A 23,329-nucleotide genomic window follows, 5' to 3' on the forward strand; every position below is an offset into this window, starting at 1 on the left:
GCTAGGAGTTGAACAGCGGTTCTCCAGAGCAGCCACTAAACCCATCTCTCCAGCCTGCAGGATGATGGTTTGTTTCAAGACGGAGTAAATATTTTAGGAAACATTAACAGTTGAGGGTCTTCTGGGCCTTCTTCAGGCCTTCGTTCTTGAGAAAGTACCTAAAATACAGCATCAATATATTTCAACAAGCCTAGACGCAAGTTTTGTGCTTGAGGTTCTGCTGGCTAAGATCTCTTATGAGAATTTAGGAAGATTTAATGTTACAAGGAAAGACCAATTGTTAGTGTTACCATTGGGGTTTTTGTGCACCTTAGTGCAATATACTAGGATATATTTTGTGCCCTACAGCATGTCTGCCCAGCTAGTGTCCTCTGTGGCAGCATGTACGACTATAAGAACTGTAATCTCACCATTCTGAAATCTATTAAAGGCTATTTGCTAGGAGTATTTCTGTCATCTAATGACTGTTCACAAATGGGCTGGAGCTTTTGTCTTGAGAAAGCCTGCATCTATAAGCTCCACCTTTGCAAGGTTGTCCACACAGGATGGAAGTTGGGCAGTGACTGCTGAACTCCAATACTCCAGTTCTCAGCGGCTCCCCCCCCCCCCCCCCCCCCCCCCGTGGCCTAAAGGGTTGAGGAAGGGCTCTGGGAGAGGCTTCTGGGGTGGAGTAGAAGCCTCGAACTTCCTCCTATCTGTCTATGACGTCCTTGACTCCCGCCCGTGTCAAGATCTGGACAGAAGGTGGCGCCCCTGAGTTGTTTGTGCTTGGTAGTTTGCTCTCGGAGCTTAGATTGGGGAAACGCTGTTATGGGGGTGGGGACACCTCCTCTAGCCTGAATACAGTGGATAAGAAGCTGGCGGAGACCTAAGAGTACAGGTCACCTTTTCTGCTTTGTCACCGAAATACAGACTTGGAAACGGATCTTCTGAAGGTCATTTGCATCTCGGTGTTCACGTCTTCCAGTATTTATAGAGAACCTTCTGAACCTTTACCTCTCCTTAGCTGCAACTGTTCCCTTCTCCGATTGCTATCCTCCAAGACCACGGTCCTGGAGTGTTAACAGAGTTCTAACCTCCATATTTCTCCTGGTCGGCCCTGTCCTCGCCTCCTCCCTCTCTCCACCCAGTGAAAGCCCCGCCCTTCTCTCCTCCCTCCCACCCCAGTCTGTCATACAGGGACATCACCCTACAGCAGTTCAGCCTGTGTGGTTCGCAGGAAGCATACATTGGCTTCTTTTTATTTTTTTCGAGTTCCCAGCTCACAGTTGGGGAGAACCTAACGCCAGCCTTCGACTGAAGCGAGACCCAAGGACAGTGAGAAGCTGGGTCCTAATCTGGAGTCCTGCCAGCCTGACATGGGTAAGTATGATAGCCGCCCCTGGGAAAGGCCTGAAGGGATGCCTAGATCCCTCCCCGGCTGACTCAGCAGGGGTGGGGCCTAACCTTTGCTCTTTTGGGGGGTGAAGGAGAGGAAATGGACCGTCGGGGGGACACAGGGCTAATGAGCTTCTGGACATGAGACCCTAGCATTGGCAAACTCCGCTCTAAGGAAGAGCCTGGGGCTGTATCTTGTTAGGGCTTTCTTCCTTCCCCATGAAGCGCCCCCACTGTCCTCTGTCTCCCTATTCCCCCACACCCCCCCATTAAGCTGCTGAGATTCAGGTAGTATTTTACCGTATTCACTACTAAGTCCAGTCTTAGTCCTATTAGAGAAGCTTCCCCTACCCCTTGTTTCTCTCAAGCCTTTAAACTCCAGTCTTTCCTCCTCCCCATTCTAACCCACCACCAGGTTGGGGCTGCACTGAGCAGCTGCTTCCTGTTGCCCCAGAGGTTGCTGCAAGGGTGGTGGTGGTGGTGGTGGTGGCTGGGGCCAAACTGAGCTATGAATAAAGCCGATTCTCACAGTCCTGCACAGCCTCACTCCGCCGTTGTGGACGGCCTCTACAATACCCAGAGGGTTGACAGACAGGACAGGGAGGGTTTCTGCCTTTGTGGCTTCCTGATTCCAGAGTCTCCACAGCTGTAGTACGGATCGGGCCCGGAAGAAGCATGTTTGCCTAGCAGGGCGCTGTGCGTGACCCTGACACGCTCGGCCTTGAGTTCCCTCCGCTGCTCCCCTAGGCCTCCTTGAATCTTTGTGGTTCCCACCGTCTTCCCAGCGTCCTTTGTGAATAAGTCTTTGCTGGCGCCCCGAGAGTGTCCGCAGAAAGAGAGATCTTCAAGTACTCCAGTTCTGACCCACCGCCATCACCAACTACGTCGTCAAAGTTTGTCTTCTCCTGCATCTGGGATCCTTTCTGGTTCTGGCCCCTAGGAGACGCCACCCGCTTTCCCCTCCCCCAGCGGATCCTTCGCGACAGCCGTCCCTGAGCGCTCGTCCTCACCCGGGTAGCTCCTGCCCCTTTAAGCGCCACCTCCCCCCCCTCCACCGCCGCCGGTCTCGGACTGGGGGAGGAGGCGCCGCCGCCCGGCTCCGCCACCTGCGCCGCCGCCGCCGTCCGGCCCGGCCCTGCTTCAGGTGAGGCCCGGCATCCACCTCCAGGCCCGGAGTCCCGGGCAGGGCGTCCCCGCAGCCGCCTCCTCCCGTGGGATCCAGGGTCTGACCTTCCCTGCGCCGGCTGCCCTTCGTCTTCTCCCCCGCACCGTCTCCTCACCCATTCCTCCCCTGTCCTCTGTGACCGGGATGCTTCTCACGCCTCTCCGCCATCCTCTCCCGGGAACCCCTGTTCCGGCCCAGGAGCTCCCCCTCCCCCGCGCCTTCCTCGCCAGGAAGATCTCCCGCGGTCTAGGTTTCGCCTCCCCTTCTCTGGAACTAGCGCTTTCCCACGCCATCCTAACCCCAATGGGAGGGGGAATAACCGCCACCCCAACAACTCCTCGTCGTAAGGGGGCGGGAGAGACAAGGCACACTACGGGCTCCGTTCGCCTCGCTTCGCTCACCCTTCAAGTTCATTTAAGTCCCACCTAAAGCTTATGCCCGGGAGTTTGGGGTCGAACCCGAGCACCGCCCCGTGATGCAGGTGGGAAGGGCCCTCCGCCCGGCTTGGGGTTGGCCCCTCCCCTAGTCGGGTGCTGGGGGCAGCCGCGCTGCGGGAACCTTGTGATACCCGGCCTTAGCGGCTGTTGCGGCAGAATAGACTGAGGCTGAGTCTCTAAGGGATTTGGGGTGCCGGGTAAGGCTGAGGAAACCCGATCTTCTCTATTTCACATTTCTCCAGGAAAAAAAAACTGTCGCCGTCTTACATTTCCACCGTGGAGCTGTCCGTTGGGAAATTTGGAAATAAGGCTAAAACTGAGGGGCGCAGGCCCCCTTGGAGAAGGGGAGGGCTTATATTCCTTTATGTTCCTTCTGATGTATTATGAGAGACTAGCCTTCCCAAAATAACTTTGCGATTGTCTTGCCTGAACCTGAATGGCGAAGGGGACCAATGGGAGAGCCGTCGCTTCGGTCAGCGTGTGGGCGGTCTTTATAATTACCCCAGCTTCAATAGGGAATACCCCTTCGGCCAAGTCCAGCTGAGCCCCTAGCTCCTTCTCTGGAGCCTCTGCCTCTAGAGTGATAGGCCTGGGCGTCAGGATTCCTTCTACTATTCTGAGTCACGACCCAGGGTGCTGGGAGGTGTGTGTGTGTGTGTGTGTGTGTGTGTGTGTGTGTGTGTGTGTGTGTGTGTGTGTGTGGTGGGGTGAGCCTGTGGTGCTTGGATTCGGCGCTAGGAGTGTCTGGAAGGGGAAAGGGAAGAGAACTAGGCTGTTACACCATCAAGGCTCTCCTAGCCCCAACCATCTGCCTCCACCGTGGCTGGCACGGTGGCAGCTGACCCAGAGTTAGAGAGGTTCAGCAGGAACAAGGAGAGTGTGGCAGAGGAGGAGCAGGTGTTCACCCCCCCCTTTCAGTTCTCATCCTCCGAGGAGGTTCAGCCTATCTATCCCCCACTCTTCTCACAAGTTGCTGATGAAATGACGGTTGGCTCCTTTTGTTAGTATCCAAGGCGAGGCTTGGTGGACAACCATTTTATGGGATTGAGAAATGTTTGGGGACATATGGGGTCAGCCTGCCCTCTGTTGTCCAAATTTGGCGGGGGGGGGGGGTGTCACAGGGGCTGCAGGTCCTGGCGTCGGGCACGAAGTAAACACTTAGCTTTGGGGCATATTCCCAGTCCACCCATATCCTTCAGAGAGCAGGGGAGATCCCAGATTAGATGGGATAAAGGAGGATTTTATTCGGGGTTGAAGGTGATCGCTGTCAGCCCTTCTGTCCCCTGCTTTTCTCTTCTGATCGCAGGTGGTCTTCTGGCACACACCTTTCTTTCCCGGCTCAGGGCTGGGTTAGGGCCTAGAGGTTGCCCAGGAGACAAGGCCTGGGGCTCGGAAGGGGTGGGGACAGTGGGGCACAGGAGCAACCGGCTCTTCCGGAGCCAGCAGTGGGTGTGTGTGGGTGTGTGGTGGTGAAGCGAAGGGGCGTGGTCACGGACGTCTGACTGGCGCAGGCTCCTCCCCTGCCGGCCCCGTCTCGGACTGGTTAGCCCGGTGGTGAGGTAGGAAGAGTCCCCGCTGGAAAAGGAAGAGGAGGAAAAAAGGATACCAGCTTTTTCCTGTGCACCTGCCTCCTCCCCCTCCTGCCCACAGGTGCCAGTTCCAACGTAACATTTTTTATTTTTATTTTGTTTTTAATTTTGGGGCTAGCATTCCTTAGCGAAAGTTCACTTCTCCTTTCTCCAGAAGGACAGATTCCCGGCTTTGAGCATAGCCTCTAGCAGGTCTTGAGGTTAGTGGACTGTCGGAGGCGTGAAGTTTATCCCCCAGGTGACCTATATCCTTTTGGTTTTTCCAGACAAAGTTTCACCGTGTTGTCCCGGCTAGCCTGGAACTCGATATGTAGACCAAGCTGGCCTTGAGCTCATGGCGGTCCTCCCATCTCTGCCTCTTTAGTGTGTAGAAATTACAGGCGTGGGCCACCATGGCCGACTTTATGAACCCATTTGGACGGGAAAGAGAGGATTTTGTTTCTGCCTGTCTTCTCCTTCCCTCCATAATTTCCTCACCTCGGCTGGGGAGAGGAAGCCCTAACCTCTGCTGGCACACATTGTTGGCAACTTTTCTAAGATCTTAATGCTTTCTGAGCTGAACTTGGAAAGATGGGTGGGATATGTTTCCCACGCTCAGAATCCTCCCTCTGAAGTGGGGAAATCCAGTTTAGACTGCTGGATCTGGAGCTACCATCTTCTATCCACACCCAACTTCCCAATCGCTTAGCATCCCCCAAGAGGAAAGGGTATTTGGTGACACCACCCAACCGCCCAGGATTTTTTTTTTTTTTTTGGTTTTTCGAGACAAGGTTTCTCTGTGGCTTTAGAGCCTGTCCTGGAACTAGCTCTGTAGACCAGGCTGGTCTTGAACTCACAGAGATCCGCCTGCCTCTGCCTCCCGAGTGCTGGGATTAAAGGCGTGCCCCACCATCGCCCGGCTCGCCCAGGATTTCAGTATCCTTTCTCTGTGCGTTTTCCTAGGTATTCAGCCTTTGCTTTGCATAGTTTAGGCAATTGTTTGTATCCTAGAACGGCATTTCATTGACCTGAATGGAAATCACGGAGCCAGAAAAGGCTTGACTTGTAAGGGAAGGGGACGAAGGTTCTTTTCTGGTTGTGTAGTAGCGAATGTATGACCTTGAGCAAGTCAGTGCATTTCCGCAGCTCTTGATTTCCTCAACTGGCAAATGATGAGTGTGACTTTAAAAAAAAATCAATAAGCCTGGTTGGTGGTGGTGCACACCTTTAATCCCAGCACTCCGCGAGGCAGAGGCAGGCGGATCTCTGTGAGTCCAAGGCCAGCCTGGTCTAAGCGCCAAGTTCCGGGACGGCCAGGGCTGTACTAAGAAACCCTGTCTTGAAAAAAAAATCAATAAACTGACATCATACGACGCTATTTCCCATCGTGGTTCCCGGAAATACACATTTAGGTGAAAGCCAAACTCGAATTCCTTGCTAAATTTTACTTTCAGCAACGTTGTTAGAAGAGGTATGGGAAGAGTAAACACTAGGACATGTTATTTGTTGGTTGGTTTGCTGTTCATTTTCTACTTCTGGCCACATTTGGCTAGACTCAGAGCCGAGTCTCCTTTCCTCATGTGCAGGAATCTCTCCGACGTCCAAGGCCCTGCAGATGTCACCAGGAAAGTGGTGATCCAGGCAGGACAAGGTTGATCCTACAGAACATAGGTGAGTGGACTTCTGCTTCCCTTCATCCCTTCACCTGGTGTCAATCTCTCCCTAACTATCAATTTCCACTTTTTCGCCACCCTGCTGAAGATATAAACAGCCCCGAAATGATCCTCCAGGTATTCCCTTACAGTTAGAAAAGCCTCATCTGCCTTTGGTCCTAGAAATGTGCTCTAGTCGTTTAGACTAACCCTGGGATGGGGCTCGCCTTTCAGTCTGACCTGGGCATAGCAAGGCTGGAGATGCGGGTGAAGCGGGGACCTGGGGTGAGGGCCTCAGAGCGGCGCTAGGACCCAGATCTGGGTCTGAAAAGGAGGGAGCCGGGCACTAGGACCCTGTGGCCGCGGCCTCGGTGGGCGGTCCGTCGGCCGCAGCTTCCCCGCCCCCTCCGGCTCCGACTCACTCCTCCCCCGCCGGCCATGTTGGCTCCGCTCGGGCCCCGCGGTTGAACCGCGACCCCCTGCCCCCTCCCGGACCCCGTACCCTGTTCCCCTCTCCCCGCGGGCGTCTCCTCCCCTCCTGGCGCCCGGAGCGTGGCCATGTGAACCGCCTGTCCCCCGGGGAGAAGCGAGCCCCAAGCTCGGCTGGACGCGGTCGCCTCAGGTTGGTAGGGTGTGTGGCCCCGGGGCCTGAGGGCCGGGAGCGCAGCGCTCCTCGGGGCGTCCCTCAGGCAGCTGGAGCTCGGGAGCGGACCGGGCCTCCCTCCCCGCCGGAGCGCCGCCCGACGCTGGGTCTGCCTGCCCAGGGGGCTGGTGAGGCTGTGGGGCACCCCGGCCGGGGGCGGGAGTGGCGGCGGCGGAGCTGCTGGCTGGCGGGGCCCGGGAGGGGCTCCACCTCCTGGGGCGGCGGCGGGGGTTGCCCGCGTGCAGGGCTGGATCCGGGGGTTCCCTGGGTGCCTTAAACTGGAGGTTCGTGTGGAGCGGGGGTTTTGGCGGTGGTGAGTGCGCTGCGGAAGGGGTTTCCAGGGGTCGCAGGGTGACTCCCCGGGAGCGCTCTGGTTTCGCCTGTGACCCTGGAGAGGGACTGGCTGGGGCGAGTGCCGGCTTGCAAGGCTCGGGGCCCTTGAGCCCCGGGAGAGTCCTCTGCTCTGGAGACGGAGGTAGAGAGGACTCACACTAGGCGTCTGCGCTTGAGTCGGGAGGAGAACTGCGGGGAAGAATAAAGAGGCATTCCTTTCCAAGGAAATCCTCTGTGAAGGGGATCCCCCGTTTCCGTGCGGAAACGATGCTCTCTCATCGTCCTCCCTCCCCCCCCCCCCGCGTTCCCGACGTGTAGAAGTCAGTGCCGATAGCAGGCAGGCATCCTTTGTGGAGCTTCTTGGAGTGAGGGATTGGTATCCTTCGGGGGAGTGGTGGTGGTGGGGATGGCGTCCACCACCTCCATCTGTACACAAACTGCCCCTCCCCCAGCCTCCCGCAGGAAGTGGCCGGGAAATGGCAGCTGTGCGTTCGATGCTGCGTCTCTTGTTGTTTTGAAATGTCCATTTTAATCTGATTTGGTTTCATTTTCTGAGGGCTTGTGGGTAAACTTGAATCTTGCAAACGTGTGGCCGGAGAGACCTTTCGTTCGGCTCTTTACCCGGTAACATCCGTTTGTCAGCCAGGAGTCAACTGTAGTTGACCCACTGATCTTGATACTCCTTTGCAGACTTGTCTGTCTCTTCTGGGCACCCCCCCCCCCCCCCCCGCTTCCCCGCTCCAAGCTAGAGGTCATAGGGAATCAAACTGAGTTCTTACCAGATTGGGATCTTTGTGGAATGAAAGTGTCTTCTTGATTGGTGTAGTGTTTTTAGGTGTGACAGCGTCTTTATTGCAGAGCTTTCTTGTGAAAAGAAGGGCACTTGGAAGGGAGGACATGAGGAAGGTGTATGTTTTATGATTTGTATATAGGGATGGGGACTGATTATACATGAGAGCTGTAAGCCTGTTCCTTAGTGACGTGTCTAGCCTAGTCCTGCAGGGAAATCTCTTCGTTGACTTGGGTTCCTGGAAGTTTTACCTTCTACAGAACTAATAGGGGAATTTGCTATCATGATTTAGCTCTTTAGGCTGTTAAAAAACATTTCTTGTGGGAATTTTTTTCCTCTTGTGTAGAGTTGTTCCTGTGCCCACATTTTCTTTTCCCTTAAAAAAGACTTTGTTTTTAATTGTTCTACTTTATGTGTATGGGTATTTTGCCTGCGTATACGTATTTGTGCATCACGAGTGTGCCTGGCGCCCATAGAGACTGAAGAGAGCTTTGGACCCCCTGGAACTGGGGTTACAAGATGGTTGAGCTGTCTTGTTAGTGCTAGGACCTGAACTTGTGTCCTCTTAATTGCTGAGCCATCGCCAGAGTTCTTTCTCTGTCTCTCTGTCCCTCTGTCCTGGAACTAGCGCTGTAGACCAGGCTGGCCTCAGACTCACAGAGGTCCGCCTGCCCCTGCTTCCTAAGTACTGGGAGTAAAGGCCTGTGCCATCATACCTGGCTTAAAATAATGTATTTTTTATTTTGTTTCTTGTTTTGTTTTTCAAGACAGGGTTTCTCTGTGTCATCTGGCTGTCCTAGAACTCATTCTACAGATCAGGCTGGTTTTGAACTCAGATCCACCTGCCTCTGCCTCCAAAGTGCTGGGATTAAAGTGTGTACCATTATACCACAGAAACTTATTTTTTTGTGCCAGGGTCAGGCTGGCTTAGGACTATTTGAAATTTAAGATGGCTTTGAACTTGCAATAATCCTTCTGCCTTTTCTGCCTTTCAAGTGTTGGGCTTAACCATTTTGGGGGTTTTTTGTTTGTTTGAGTTTCTTTTTCACCCTCACCATACCACCCCCACCACAACCATAAGACAGTGTCTCATTAGTCTCATCTGTAATTAGAATTTACAGAGATGTGACTGCCTCTCTCTCCCAAATGCTGGAATTCGGTGTGTGCCCCATGTCTGGCTAAATCCCATTTTGTTGCCATTTGGGTTTCGTTAGAAACAAGAGTTTAAATCTTCAGAATTGAAATAAGATCATTTGAGATCATTTGAATTGCCCTGAAAACTACACGCACCTGTCATTGAAATCATGTTTTTTTTTAATCAGAAACTTGCCAGTTGCATATAAATCCATAGATTAAAGCTCTAAGATAGGAGCAGGCCTATGTGATTTTTGTGAAGTGGTGTCCTCATTGTTTTCCCTAGGTGCTGATAATCTGGGTACTGATGAAAACAAGTGTGGTGTCTGTTGTCTCTGACTGGTGGGTCCCTTTGACTTGTCTGTTGATCTGGGTGGCATCAGGCATCTAGATGATACCAGCTGTCTTGTGTGCTGGGGGATTTAACTCAAGGTCTCAGGCATCTATACTTAATTACCATTTTAGTTTTATTTGGTGTAGTTGTGTTTGCCACAGGTGTGGGTGCAGATCAGAAGACAGCTACCTACCATGTGGGCTGTGGGGTTTGGTAGCAAATACTTTAACCACTGAGCCTCCTCACCAGCTCCACCACATTGATTTTTAACTTCTCCTGTTTTCAGCCTTACTTACTTACTTAAATTGGGATCTGGCTGAGTAGTAAATTGGTTTTCCTTGTTGGGGTAAAAAGAGGAAAGAGGCCTGGAAATAAGAGTTTAGTAGTAACGCCAGGTCGTCATGGCGTACATCTTTAATCCCAGCACTTGCAGAGGCAGGTGGATCTCTGAGTTTGAGGCCAGCCTGGTGAGTTCCAGGGCTACACAGAGAAACCCTGCCTGGAAAAACAAAGAGTTAGTAGTAAGAGGACTCTTGAACCATAAGGTCCAAAGCCACCCTTCCACCCCAACTCAAAGTTACTTCATAGTTAAAACTCTGGTGACCTTCTTGTAAAACAGATTCATTTTCCTATCTGAAGTAAATTCACTCTCCTCCCTTTCTTTTCTCTTTTTTGTAAGATGGGTCTCCCTATGTAACCTAAGACTGCCCTTTGCCAAGTGCTGGAATGGTGATAGTATATACCTTCACATTTGGTGAGAAATCTGCAGAGAAGTAGATTTCTTAATATTCACTGGTCACTTTTTTTCTTGACAGGGGGTGAGGGAGTAGTTTTCTGCTCATTCCCTTCTTACCTCTCTTTTTGTTTTTGTTTACTGGGGGAGGGAGGGTGTGTGTGTGTGTGTGTGTGTGTGTGTGTGTGTGTGTGTGTGTGAAAACCAGACCTTTAGAAACATCGGGCTATATGCCTAAGACGCCTTTTTTGCTTGCTTCTTTTTTCTTTTTTTATTTATTTATTATTTATTTATACAGTATTCTGTCTGCTTGTATGCCTGCAGGCCAGAAGAGGGCACCAGACCTCATTACAGATGGTTGTGAGCCACCATGTGGTTGCTGGGAATTGAACTTAGGACCTTTGGAAGAGCAGGCAATGCTCTTAACCACTGAGCCATCTCTCCAGCCCTTGGGTTTTCTTTTTTCTTTTTTCCCCCCTTTGATTTTTGGTTTTTGAAGACAAGGTGTTAGTGTGTAGCCCTAGCCCATCCTGGAACTGACACCGCAGACCAGGCTGGTCTCAAACTCAGAGATCCACTTCCTCTGCTTCCCAAGTGCTGGGATTGAAGGCGTGTGCCACCACTGCTTGGCTAGTTTTGGACTTTTAAGAACTCTGGTATATCATTGATTGGCCTTGAACTCAGAATGTTCTGACCACCTCTACCTCAGTACTGGGATTAAAGGCGTGTACCACCACCCTGTCCCACAGGCTTCTAGTTTGTTTCTTTGTTTTGGTTTTTTGAGACAGGGTTTCTCTCCTGGAACTAGCTTTGCTGACCAGAGTTGGCCTTGAACTCAGTGAGTTCAAGGCCTGTACCTCCCCGAGTGCTGGGTGTAAAGGCCTGCACCACCACCACCCGGCTCGTTTTTTGTTTTTCAGAGACAAGGTAGCCCTGACTGTCTTGGGAATTATACAGACCAGGCTGGCCTCAGACTCAAAGAACCGTCTGCCTCTGTTCCCTGAGCGCTGCGCTGGGTTTAAAAGGTTTGCACCACCACCACCCAGCCTGTGTTCTATCTATTTTGTAAGTCTCTTTCTAAAAAGAAAAACAGGTAATGTGAAGAGAATTAGATGGACTGACCTCACCTTCTCAGAAGTCTAGAAGATTCCGAGAGGTTCATTTGGAAACCTCAGCATTGTGGAATCAGGTGTGCCTGTCTGTCTTCCTGATGATTTTTTTTCACATTTGAAGAAATTAAGCCAAGCTGTTCTAGCCTACTATAGAGTAATGTAAAAGTTACTAATTGATGGAGGGTTTGATCTTGTGTGTTGTGTGTAAAGAGACAGGAATGTGAGTTTTATTTTAGAACATAGAGGGATTTTCTGGGTTTTTCCTTTTTCTTTCCCCTTTTTTCTTAATTTTGCAATAGGATCTCATATAGCTCAGGCCAGCTTTGCTTTTATTTTATTTTATTAGTGAAACAGGGCCTCTCTGTATTGCCCTGATTGTCCGGAATATCTCAATGTAGACCAGAGTAGCCTTGAACTCAGAGATCAGTTTGCCCCTGCCTCCGTTAAGGATGATATAGCTTGCCTCAGGTGTACAAGGCCTTGAGTTCAGTCTTCAGCTCTGTGGGAAAGGGGAAGTCAAGAGATCCGGCCCACGCTCACTAAGAGTATTGTGTCTTGGCCTGGGGTGATAGCCCTGCAAAGTGTTTTGTTTTGTTTTGTTTTTCTGACGCAGGCTCTCACCAGACTGACTTCCAACTCACAGAGCTCCACGTGCCTCTGCTCTGGTTGAGTGCTGGGATTGAAGGCATGTTCACCACTACACCCAGCTCTGGCTGGCTTTGAACTCCTTTAGCCCAAAAGGCAGTGCTTGAATTTGGGATCCTTCCACTTTATTCCTCTGTATTTGGCTAAGATTACAGGATACACCACCAGATCCAATTCCAGATGTATTTTTCTTTTCTTGAATCCTGGGGATCAAGATCATTTTTTAAAAATCTATGTGCATGTATTGATTGCACTTTTGTGTGTGTGCTATATTCGTGCCTGGCTCCCCGGAACTGTAATTGCTGATGTTTGTGAGGTGCTACATGGGTGCTTGAAATTAACCTGAGTCCTCTAGAAGAGAAGCAGGGGCTCTTTAGCTTCTGAGTGATATCTCCAGCACCTCAAGATTCTTTTCTAGAAAAGATTTATTTCATTTTTAACATGTTTGTGGGTATGTGCACATGGGTACGGGTGCCTGTGGAGGCCAGAAGGCACTGGGTCCTTGGGAAATAGAGTTACAGGTGGTTGGGAACTGCACAGATCCTGGGAACTGAACTTGAGCCTTCTACAAGTGAAACAGCACTCTTAACTGCTAAGCCATCTCTCCAACCTCCTCTCCATCACGTTATCTTGTGATGCAGGACTTGGTATATGGTAGGGAAGTATATTGTACTAGGAAACTACATGAAACTGTTTCTTGACAATGAAGTAAGAACTATGGCAGAAAACCAGGTTACAATATGATATTTAGTTCATATAAAAAATGTTCTTACTGGTTTAGAATATATCCACAGATGACCTTGAACTTTTGAATTTCTTGCCTCTACTCACTGAGTGCTGAGATGATAGGTACGTACACCCATGCCAGTCTGGGTATTAGGAATAGGATTCCAGGGCTTTGTGCATGCTAGGCAGTTACTCTACCAATGGAGCTAACAGCCTCAGTCTTATTTTAAAGACTCTTATTTTAAGAACTACTCTTGTTCTTGGAGTGTGTAAGTCTAACATTAAATTTAGAACTAAGTTTATTGATTCCCCCCCCCAGACAGGGTTTCTCTGTAGCTTTGGAGCCTGTCCTGGAACTAGCTCTTGTAGAACACGCTGGCCTCGAACTCACAGAGATCGGCTTGCCTCAGCCTCCCAAGTGAGCCACCACAACCCAACTGTTTATTGACTTTTTAATATTGTCAGTACTTCTCTATTCCTTTGCCTTATTTTTGCAAGGGATAGCTAGTCAAAAGTCTGCTAAGGATGGTATAGCTTGCCTAGTGTGCACTAGACTGGAGTTAGTCTGTACCACAGCACTATAGGAAAGAAGTCAAGAGATTGGGGCCTTTCCTCTCTAGGAATTTTATATATATATACAAAATCTCACTGTGTAACCCTGGCTGGCTTGGAACTCCATGAAACATAGAACAGACTGACCTTCAATTCATAGACTGCTTTGACTGTGTAATGGGATGGAAAACCTCGTCTACCATGCCTGGCTGAGGACTTGAGATTGATCCCTAGAAACCAAGTAAAAATGTCAGGCAGGCTTGGTGTTGCATGATTGTAATCCTAGTACTAGAGAGGCAGAAACTGGAAGATTCCTAGGGCTCGCTGGCTGACTAGTTAGCCTGATTGATATACTTCAGGCCATTAAGGGACCCAAAGGAGATGGGTGGTGTTTCTGAAGTTGTCATCTGATCCACATGTATATGGACACACATAAACATATACATACATTAAAAAAAATGGGGGCCGGATATGGTGGTGCATGCCTTTAATCCTAGCAGATTAAATGCAGATCTTTGAGGCTAGTCATAGTGAATTCCACTCTAGCCAAGGCTACATAGTGAGACCCTATTTTAAAAAACTAATTTTTTTAAAAAAAAAGGGAGAAGGGACTGGGGAGATTGCATGCATGCTGCTCTTGTAGAGGACCCGAGTTCAGTTTCTAGCACCCACCTCAGACTGCTCACAGCAACCTGCAACTCTGGCTCCAGGGGATGGATCCAACACCTCTTGGCCTCTTGAGGCACCTGCACTCACATGTAGAAGACCTGGGTTCCATTCCCAGCACCTAAAACAGTGGTTCAAAACCATTCTTAACCTCAGGAAAAAAAAAGTGAAAAACTAAATTTAAGTCTCTGAAAACAGAAACAAGCTTGCACTAAGTTCATCATGGCAATAACAAAAACCCTAAGCCACATGTATTTAACAAATGCTTCACCAAAAAAAAAAAATGCTTCATTTGGTTCTATTCTCTACTTAGTATTAAATTAAATCCTGGAAACGTATTGGTGGAACTTAACATCCAGGTGTCTGGACATTGCGATTTTCTTTGAGTAGCGCCTTCCTACCTTAGTATAAAATTTCATCGCCTTCCCTCTCCCTCGCTTGGAATTCTGGTTTGAAATGGGTGTTAAAGAAAGGACATTTTTGAAAGAGACTGAACCTTGGACAGAACATGTTATAGTTTGTCTGGATCAGAGTTCCCGGAGAAGTTTGTTGAATAGGCCAGATAAGAAGCATCCTTCAATATGTCTTTGCCATTTGGAACTCTAATGGGAGAAGATGACTTAGGCAGGGGGAGGAGTTTTTTAGATATGCAATTTAAAGATCACTATAACGTGTTCTGGTGTGCAGGCATACATGCATGCAGAACACTATTCATAATAATAAATCTTTAAAAAATAAGAAGAAAGGAAAGCTAACATGGCTGGGCATTATGGACATTCCTTTAATCCCATCTCTTGGGGGTTTGAGGCGGGGGATTTCAGAATCCCTGGCCACGTGACTCTACATAGCTAGGTCCTATTTCAAACAAACAAAGCACCTAACTTTTGGGGGATCTGGGGGGTTGTTAGAGATTGGGTTTCTTTGTGTAGCTTTGGAGTCTGTCCTGGAACTTACTCTGTAGACCAGGTTGACCTCTTAACTCACATAGTTCCACCTGCCTCTGTCTCCTGAGGATTAATGGCATGTCCTCCTGCTGCCCACCAAAACCTATCATTTAATACAAGGGTGTGTGTGTGTATTTATTCATTCTTGCTTAACCCTCAAACCGTAGAAGCTCATAATGAAATTTTTCTAAATGAAGGCTCAGCAAGAAATTTGTCCAAGGCAAAGGTGCTAGGAAGCAGTAGAATTGAGATTTGAGCCTGATTTCTTATGCCGATCTCATAACATGTCTAGGAATGAATGAAATAGCTGTGGTTCCTGTGACCCTTCAGCTGGGGCAGGTATGGACATAGACTCAAATAGCTTTTGTTCCGTTAACATCTCTGATTTCTTTGCGTTGTCCACTTACCGTTAACAGTATGCCATTTATGAAGTAGGATGTGCTGTTTCCTCAGAGTTTCCTTGTAGATTCAACAACAAAAACAAAAAAATGAACTGTGACCCATTTTTGAGGGTATAATCAAGAGGACACAGGAAGAAAGATGTGTTACTTCGTGCCAGGCGGAGTGTGACTGCCTAAATTGCAGGAGAGAGGACAGTGCAGATCAGGTGGGATTGCTTCCTCTGGCTTCTTCCCAGAATTTCCAAAGTGAACCCCTGCATGTTCTTTGTTCTGTGGAAGCTTAAGGAGAAACCCAACCTAAAAACAAGGAGTTAGTTTTATTTTTTGTGTGTTTTAGTCAGGATTATTAATCTTACGATGCTTGTTTTTTGGACTTGTGTTCTAAAGAATGGGCTTTCCCTATGATGGGGAAGATCTGGAAGACTGCAGTCTATTCTCTGTTGATTGGATTTTTCATGGATGTGTAGCAGATTGAAGTCTGCTACTTAATTTACACTTGATCTTAGCCAAAAGTGAGACGTGATCACGACTTATGTTAACGTGTGTATATGCGTGTGTGTTCATGTCTGCACTTGTGCCTGCTGGTGGATAGGTGTCACAGCAGGCGTATAGAGGAGAGAACAGTCTGAGAGTTGTTTCTCTGTTCATCAGGCTTGGCTTGCATGCACCTCTACCTGCTGAGCTATTTGCTAGCCCTTACTGTAATTTTAGAACGAACCTGGGACATTCTATAAGAAAGATAAACTAATACTAAAAACTTCTCCTGAGTTGAGCTTGGTGACATATGCCTGTAATCTCAGTACTCAGAAAATTGAGGCAGGAGAGTTGCTGTGAGTTGTTGCCACTCAAGACTACCTGGAAGATTGTCTCAAAAAAACAGTTTAGCTGTAGTGACTCACGCCTTTAATTCCAGCACTTGGGAGTCAGAAGCAGGTGGATCTCTTGAGTTCTAGACCAACCTGGTCTATAGAGTTCCAGAACAACCAGGGCAACACAGAGAAACTCTGTCTTGAAAAAAATTAAAGAACAAAAAAGCAAGCAAGCAAAACCTAATTAACTCTCCCCTACCTCACTGCTCTCTTAAGTAGAACATAAATTGCTTTTATTTTTATTTCTTTTAGTTAAAATTGACTGTGACAATCATGATATCTGAACTATAAAATTCTAGAATTATCATGCTGTTTGCTACATGGGATTTATATTTTATATTCAAAATTATGTTGTGGATAGTCTGGAGAGATGGCTCAGAGGTTAAGAGCACTGACTGCTCTTCCAGAGGTCCTGAGTTCAATTCCCAGCAACCACATGGTGGCTCACAGCCATCTGTAATGAGATCTGGTGCCCTTTTCTGGCATGCAAGCATACACGGAAGAAATGTTGTATACATAATAAATAAATAAATCTTAAAAAGAAATTATGTTGTGGAGGTTGAGGAGATGTTTTAGGTAAAGTTTCCTGCTGCCAGACCTGAGGACTGAATTAAGTCTCTGGGACCCACAGGAGACCTGATTTCCCCAAATTATCCTCTAACCCCTGCATATATGCCGTGGCCCGTGCCTGCAAACATGCAACAGCTAGTGTGTATGTGTGTAGACTGTTGACACATATACCGAGTGGTGTCTGATTTTCAGTATATAGCATATTCATAAACCATGATTGCTTGCTTTGAAATAGGATTTTACTGTGTAGTTCAGTCTGTCCTTGAACCTTGATCTGCTTGCTGTAGCCTTTTGAATACAGGGCTTTGTAGGCACGTGACAGCAGGTATATGTTGACCAGTGATCATGTTTTCATAACCAACTTATTTATCCTTTAAAAAATATAATTAAAATATTACCTACGTTGGTTATTTCCTCAGTTTAGGAACTTAATAAAGATAGCTTTCTGACTCCTTGGTGTGGTGGCCAATGCTTTTAATCCTAGCACTTTAGAAGTAGAGATAGGCAGGTCTCTGAGTTGACGCCAGCCAAGGCTGTGACCATTTTAACTTCGCTTGTGTGATGTCTCAACAAAAATAGGAAAAAAAAGAAAGCTTTCATTTTGAATTATTATGCCCTCCAGAAGCTGTTAACATAATCCAAGAACTTTTCTTTTTTTGTATAAAAATAAGAGTCTCACATATTAGGTTAATAATCACTAGTACATCGCAAATAGCAGATCAGACTTTTCCAATAATTTTTGTTTCTGCTTTTGTTCCTCCTGGATGCTCTCAATCAGAGTTAAGTTTATTTTGATCAAGGCCTTCATTTCTCACTATTTCTAGTAATATATCATGTTATATTCAATAGATATTGAGGCCTTTAGCCATACTGTTCCTCAGTGAGCCAGTAAACTTTATAATTTCACATATGTGTAATGTACGTATTTCTTTTTCATTTGTTTTGTTTCTCTGTGTAACAGTTCTAGCTGTCCTGGAGCTCACTTTGTAGACCACATTGGTCCTGAACTCACTAAGATCTGCCTGTCTCTGCCTCCCAAGTGCTGAGATTAAAGGCGTGGGCCACCAACACCCAGCTAATGCATATATTTCAAACCATTATATTACATTAGAGGTTTTTTGTTTGTTTGTTTTTCTTTTTTTTAAGACTTATTTATTATGTATACAACATTCCTTCCATGTATGCTTGCAATGCCAGAAGAGGGCACCAGATCTCATTACAGATGGCTGTGAGCCACCATGTGGTTGCTGGGAATTGAACTCAGGACCTCTGGAAGAGCAGTCAGTGCTCTTAACCTCTGAGCCATCTCTCCAGCCCCTGTTTTTGTTTTTCAAGACAGGGTTTTTTGGAACTTTGGAGCCTGTCCTGGAACTCGCTCTGTAGACCAGGCTGGCCTCGAACTCACCAAAATCTTCCTGCCTCTGCCTCCCGAGTGCAAGAATTAAAGGTGCGCACCATCACTACCCGGGCTGTTACAGTGTTTTTATGTCTGGGGCTATAGATGGAAAACAATGGACACTGTTATCCCAGTACTTGGAAGTCTCAGGGAGAAGGATTCAGAGTACAAGGCCTACGTGGACTACATAAAGAGATTCTGTCAAAACAGAATAGTAATGAAACAGGATATACATCAAGTATACATTTCTTGCTAACACTGTGTGTTGTGTGTTTTTGTTTTTTTCCCTTGAGTCAGGGTTTCTCTGTAGCCTTGGGGCCTGTCCTGAAACTAACTCTTGTAGTCCAGACTAGCCTCTAACTCAGAGGTCTGCCTGCCTCTGCCTTCAAAGTGCTAGGATTAAAGGCCACCACTGCCCAGCTTGGTGTTGTTTTGTTCTTCCTCTTTGGCTTTTTGAGGGGCCTACCACCTGGCTCCCAAATAAATTCACACAGCTTATTCTTAGTTATAAATGCCTGACCTTAGCTTGGCTTGTTTCTAGCCAGCTTTTCTTAAATTATCCTGTTTATCTTTACCTCTGGGATTTTTTTTTCTTTTCTTCTGTGTATCTTATTTTCACTCTTACTCCGTGGCTGGGTGGGTGGGTGGGTCGCTGGTCCCTGAAGTCTTCACCCCTGTTCTCTTGTTGCTCCTCATTCTCTCTCCTCCCAGATTTACCCTTCTATTTATACTCTCTGCTTGCCAGCCCTGCCTATCTTTGCCACTGCCTCACAGTTGGCCATCAGCTCTTTATTAGACAGGCAAAGAGTCACACCTTTACAGAGATAAACAAAAGTCACACACCTTAAAATAGTGTTCCCCAACAACCTTGCATCCATAGCTTTCTGCCAAAAAGATGGCTTTGACAACTTTTGTGGACCCATGGTCAGGGTGAAAACAAAAGGATAAAGAGTATCATGTGGGGCTGTTTCATGAGAGATGGTTCAGTGCTAAAAGGCATTGGCTGCTCTTCTGGAAGACTTGGGCATCACTCTTAGTGCTCATATGGCAGCCAACAGTGTCTGCTAACTCTGGTCCCAGGGGATCAATCCACTCTTCTGGCCTCTGTGGGCACCACATATATGTATGCAGACATACATGCAGGTAAAACATACATACACATTAAAAAATTAAATCTTAAAAAAATGCACAAATCCTAACCCTAATGTTAAACTAAAGAGCTAATGTCTAAGAAGACTATATCCTGGGCCAGCAATTAAGCGGGTAGAACTTAATATAAGGTTAGGCTCTTCCAGGCTTATTGTTTTTTTTCACACTAACTTATTTTTCTCTATCACTGATAGTTAACTTTATCTCTCTGCCTATCTTAACAACTTGCTTTTAGACCGTGTGTAAAAGCTTGCCTTAAACCTGTGATCCTTTGCCCCAGTTTGCTGTGTGCTGAGTTTATAGGTGTGGTACTGTGTTTGACTTAACAGTTGGGTCTTTGACCCCGTTAAGGCCGTATTTTCTTCTCCTTTTCCACATGCACCTTCTCACAGCACCCCCAAATTGAAGGGCTAGTAAAGGGATGGCAAGGGGCACTTCCTCGATGATATAACTTCACTTAACCATGAGTATTTTTTTCTTTTCTCTCTCTTGCAGAAATGGAAGCGAACGACCATTTTAACTTTACTGGCCTTCCCCCTGCACCAGCTGCCTCAGGACTGAAACCCTCTCCTTCATCAGGGGAGGGCCTCTACACTAACGGGTCTCCCATGAACTTCCCCCAGCAAGGGAAAAGTGAGTGTGGAGGCCTTAAGACCTGGGGAGGGAATGGCATCATTTCTTTAGATCAGAGATTGAGATCTACTTTTGGCTAGCTACCCCACAACAACTGTTTCCTGGCAGGTAGTGACAGAGGAAATAAATCCGTAGAACTTACTAATTGCTAGGGAGAAATCAGACTTCTGAGAACAAGTTATAGGGGCTTATGGAAGCTGCTTTTTTTGTCTTGACTTTGGATTTCTAGAAGATTAGAAAAAACATAGAAGCTTTTTCATCTTAGCCTGCTCTTTGTCAGTCCTGTTCCCTGGCTACTGGGAACAGAGAAGGAGGTAGCTGCTGTTGTTAATAATGAGGAGGTGAACCTGTGGCACGTAAAGCTCTCTGGGAGCTGTCTTAAGGATTGGGAAATTGGTTTGGACTAGGGGTGAGGGAGGTGGGCGAAGGTTATGATAAATACACTCTAACTTGTGCAGCAGGGAAGGCCTGCCGTAGAAGTGCTATGCACAGAAGGTGAGGGGCGCAGTGCTTCCTTAGAAAGCTTTTCATTCTCTGGAAGTGCTGCTGTGGAGGTGATTTCCTTTTCCTGTTTTCTTCTGGGGTAGTGACTTGCTCTAGCCAAGGATGACCTTGAACACCATGGTGGCAGTCCTGCTTCAGTCTTCTCTCGGATTCCTTTCTAAATTTTCATAGAAGTAGAATTTCATGTGCTTTTTCCTTCCTTGCAGTAGAAAAATTCTGACTTGTACTTACTTTCTCTTCTTTCGTATATAGGGCACTTGCAGATGAATGCAAGCCCTGTTATTTCATTGGACTTTCCCACACATACATACCCACCCACCTGCTGTAGTATCCCCCCATACACAGACACCTGCTTGAAGTTTCTTTAGTATCTTGGTCCCGATAATTGTTGTCTGATGCAAACTCAAAGATGGCTATTTTCAGAGCTGTATTTTGCAGCACTGGTCATGCAAAGATTTTTACCTACTCCATATTACCCTCCTGGGGCTATGGGGAGGGGCTAAACCCAGCCTTCTGAGCTGGAATTTTGTCACTGTGGTGACTGCAAATTCTATTCTTAGCCCAGCACAAAGTGCTGGATCTGCATGTGCCAGTGAGGTGGAGGCTGTCCCTTCTGGTGCCACTGTAGGGCCAAATAGGCACTAAGGAAAGAGGGTATTGGGAATTGGAAAATTCAGTCATAACCCCCCCCTCCCCAAAAGAATTCCCATAAGGAATAAGGGTGGGAAAGTCATTATGCAGCTCCATGTAGTAGAAAGCTTGCAGCAGCAGTATCCATGGCTGCCACTAGCTCCTGTGGCACACCTAGGCCACTTCCTAGCCCCTTACTTATCTGTCTCAGCAGCAGTGCTAAGCTTAGACACGGGAACATCCAGGTTTAGTGTTCCCTTGAGACCCAAAAGCTGAAGTTAACAGAGGAGTCCCTTCACTGTTTTTGAGGTTTATTTCATAGCGTTATTGCATATATATTCATAGCTGACTCTTTTCTATTTTTCTTCCAGGTTTGAATGGGGATGTGAATGTTAATGGCTTATCTACTGTATCTCACACTACTACTTCAGGGATTTTGAACTCTGCTCCCCACTCCTCCAGCACCTCACACCTCCAGCACCCTAACGTGGCCTACGACTGTCTTTGGAACTACTCACAGTACCCACCTGCCAATCCCAGCAACAACCTCAAGGACCCACCCCTTCTTTCTCAGTTCCCTGGGGGACAATACCCACTCAACGGTATCCTTGGGGGCAGCCGACAACCTTCATCCCCAAGTCACAACACTAATCTTCGAGCTGGGAGCCAAGAGTTCTGGGCCAATGGTACCCAGAGTCCCATGGGGCTTAACTTCGATTCACAGGAGCTATATGATTCCTTTCCTGACCAGAATTTTGAGGTGATGCCCAATGGACCTCCAAGTTTTTTCACCTCCCCACAGACTTCTCCAATGTTGGGATCTAGTATCCAGACCTTTGCACCTTCCCAGGATGTAAGCAATGGGATCCATTCTGATGAGGCAGCAGAAAAGGAGCTGACTTCAGTTGTGGAGGAAAATGGCACTGGCTTGGTAGGCAGCCTGGAACTGGAGGAAGAACAGCCAGGTATAACTGGGTCTGTGAGCTGGGTGGGTGTGGAGAGAGAAAGTGCGGTCATGGGGGGCAGTGGCCTTTTGGGGTGAGGAAAACTTGTCTTTCCAGCTCTCTGCAGTAAAGACTGATTTGCATGTTGGTGATTAGCAGAGCCAAGTGGCTGGTGTTTTTGTGGCAGCAGCACCAGTTCAAGAGTGGGAGTGCGAATTATTTCAAGCTCTTGCAGAGCTGCTGCCCAAGAGAGGGCAAGTGGGCGCTGGGCAAGCCTGAAACAGCCCAAACACATACTGCATCAAGAATGGCTTTTTGGGGAGCTGGAGCTCCGTGGTTAAGAACACTGACTTCTCTTCTGAGGACCTGGGTTCAATTCCCGGCACCCACATGTGGCTCACATCTCTCTGTAGCTCTGGTTCTAGGGGACCTGACACCCTCACACAGATATACATACAAGTAAAACACCAATGCACATACAAAATAAAAATAAATAAATTTTAAAACGAAGAAAAGAATGACTTCTTGGGCTGGGAATGTCACTCAGTGGCTAGTGTATGCCTGCGTAGCGTGCATGAATGGGTTGAATGGGTTCTACCTACCTCCAGCCCTGCGAACATCATACCGGCACATGCCTATAATCTCAGCCCTTGAGAGTGGAGGCAGGAGGAGGTCAGCCTGGGACACAGAAATGAGATAGGGTGGGGTAGGGGCTTCTAAAGCAGATGAGTGGTGAGCACTGAAAGCATGAGGCTATTTTAACTGTGGCAGGATTAGGTACTGCTGAAGTGGCTCAGCTCTGGTAGTGACTTACTTACTAAGGTGAGAACACAATAGGTAGAGTGCACCATTGTGTGTCTATTCAGCTCCCTTTCTTCTCGTTTTGTTTTGTTTGTTAATATTTATGTGTGGCAACCTATTTTGTTTCCCTAAAAATAGATTAAAATATTAGTTTGTATTTGTACTTCATATTCACTGCAAGGGTGACTGCCCTATAAAAAAGTCAAAGAATAATTTCTCTGTTCCACTTGTTGGAAAAAAATAACTAAATATGCGGTAGGGTTCTTGTCTCCGCCTTATTGTCCATCTTCCCCTTTGATGTAAGATTTGTTTTAGCAGCGTGTCTCTACTCATTAGATGCTGGATAGGGTCCGTTCCTGGTTTAGACCTAGCAATAAATGTTGACTAATTAGAGCTTACTAAGAGAATGTTGTAACACAGATTTTAGTACTGGTGTGGTGGGGAAGGGGCTCCTAGGAAAGAACAGTGCACACCATGTGCTCGTGGACTTCCTGAAAGAGTTGCTTGAACATTTTTTTCTTTTTTTTAAAGCATTTTTAGTGATTTTTTTTTTATGTGCATTGGTGTTTTACCTGCATATATGTTTGTGTGAGGGTGTTAAATCCCCTGGGACTGGAGTTA

The 23,329-nt window shown here is 47.5% G+C and overlaps 1 protein-coding gene across 11 annotated transcripts in view; it reads left to right on the plus strand.

Annotated features, from left to right (window-relative positions):
• The first annotated feature begins 1,179 nt into the window (after positions 1-1,179).
• Positions 1,180-23,329, plus strand: part of Baz2a (bromodomain adjacent to zinc finger domain 2A) — a 40,467-nt gene continuing 18,317 nt past the window's right edge. For 2 of the 11 annotated variants that reach the window (XM_075954540.1, XM_075954539.1), the window contains exons 1-4: positions 1,180-1,362; positions 6,134-6,218; positions 19,692-19,829; positions 21,335-21,928. In XM_075954540.1, coding sequence (XP_075810655.1) covers positions 19,694-19,829; positions 21,335-21,928 — 730 coding nt within the window. In that variant the 5' untranslated portion in view covers positions 1,180-1,362; positions 6,134-6,218; positions 19,692-19,693. Of the gene's footprint in view, positions 1,363-2,431; positions 2,522-4,594; positions 4,630-6,133; positions 6,219-6,614; positions 6,822-15,330; positions 15,419-19,691; positions 19,830-21,334; positions 21,929-23,329 lie in introns of those variants that run through there. The other 9 variants (XM_075954531.1, XM_075954538.1, XM_075954529.1 and 6 more) reach the window with 7 other exon arrangements.

The sequence above is a fragment of the Microtus pennsylvanicus genome, chromosome 20 (genome assembly GCF_037038515.1).
Source record: "Microtus pennsylvanicus isolate mMicPen1 chromosome 20, mMicPen1.hap1, whole genome shotgun sequence".
NCBI classification, from domain to species: domain Eukaryota; kingdom Metazoa; phylum Chordata; class Mammalia; order Rodentia; family Cricetidae; genus Microtus; species Microtus pennsylvanicus.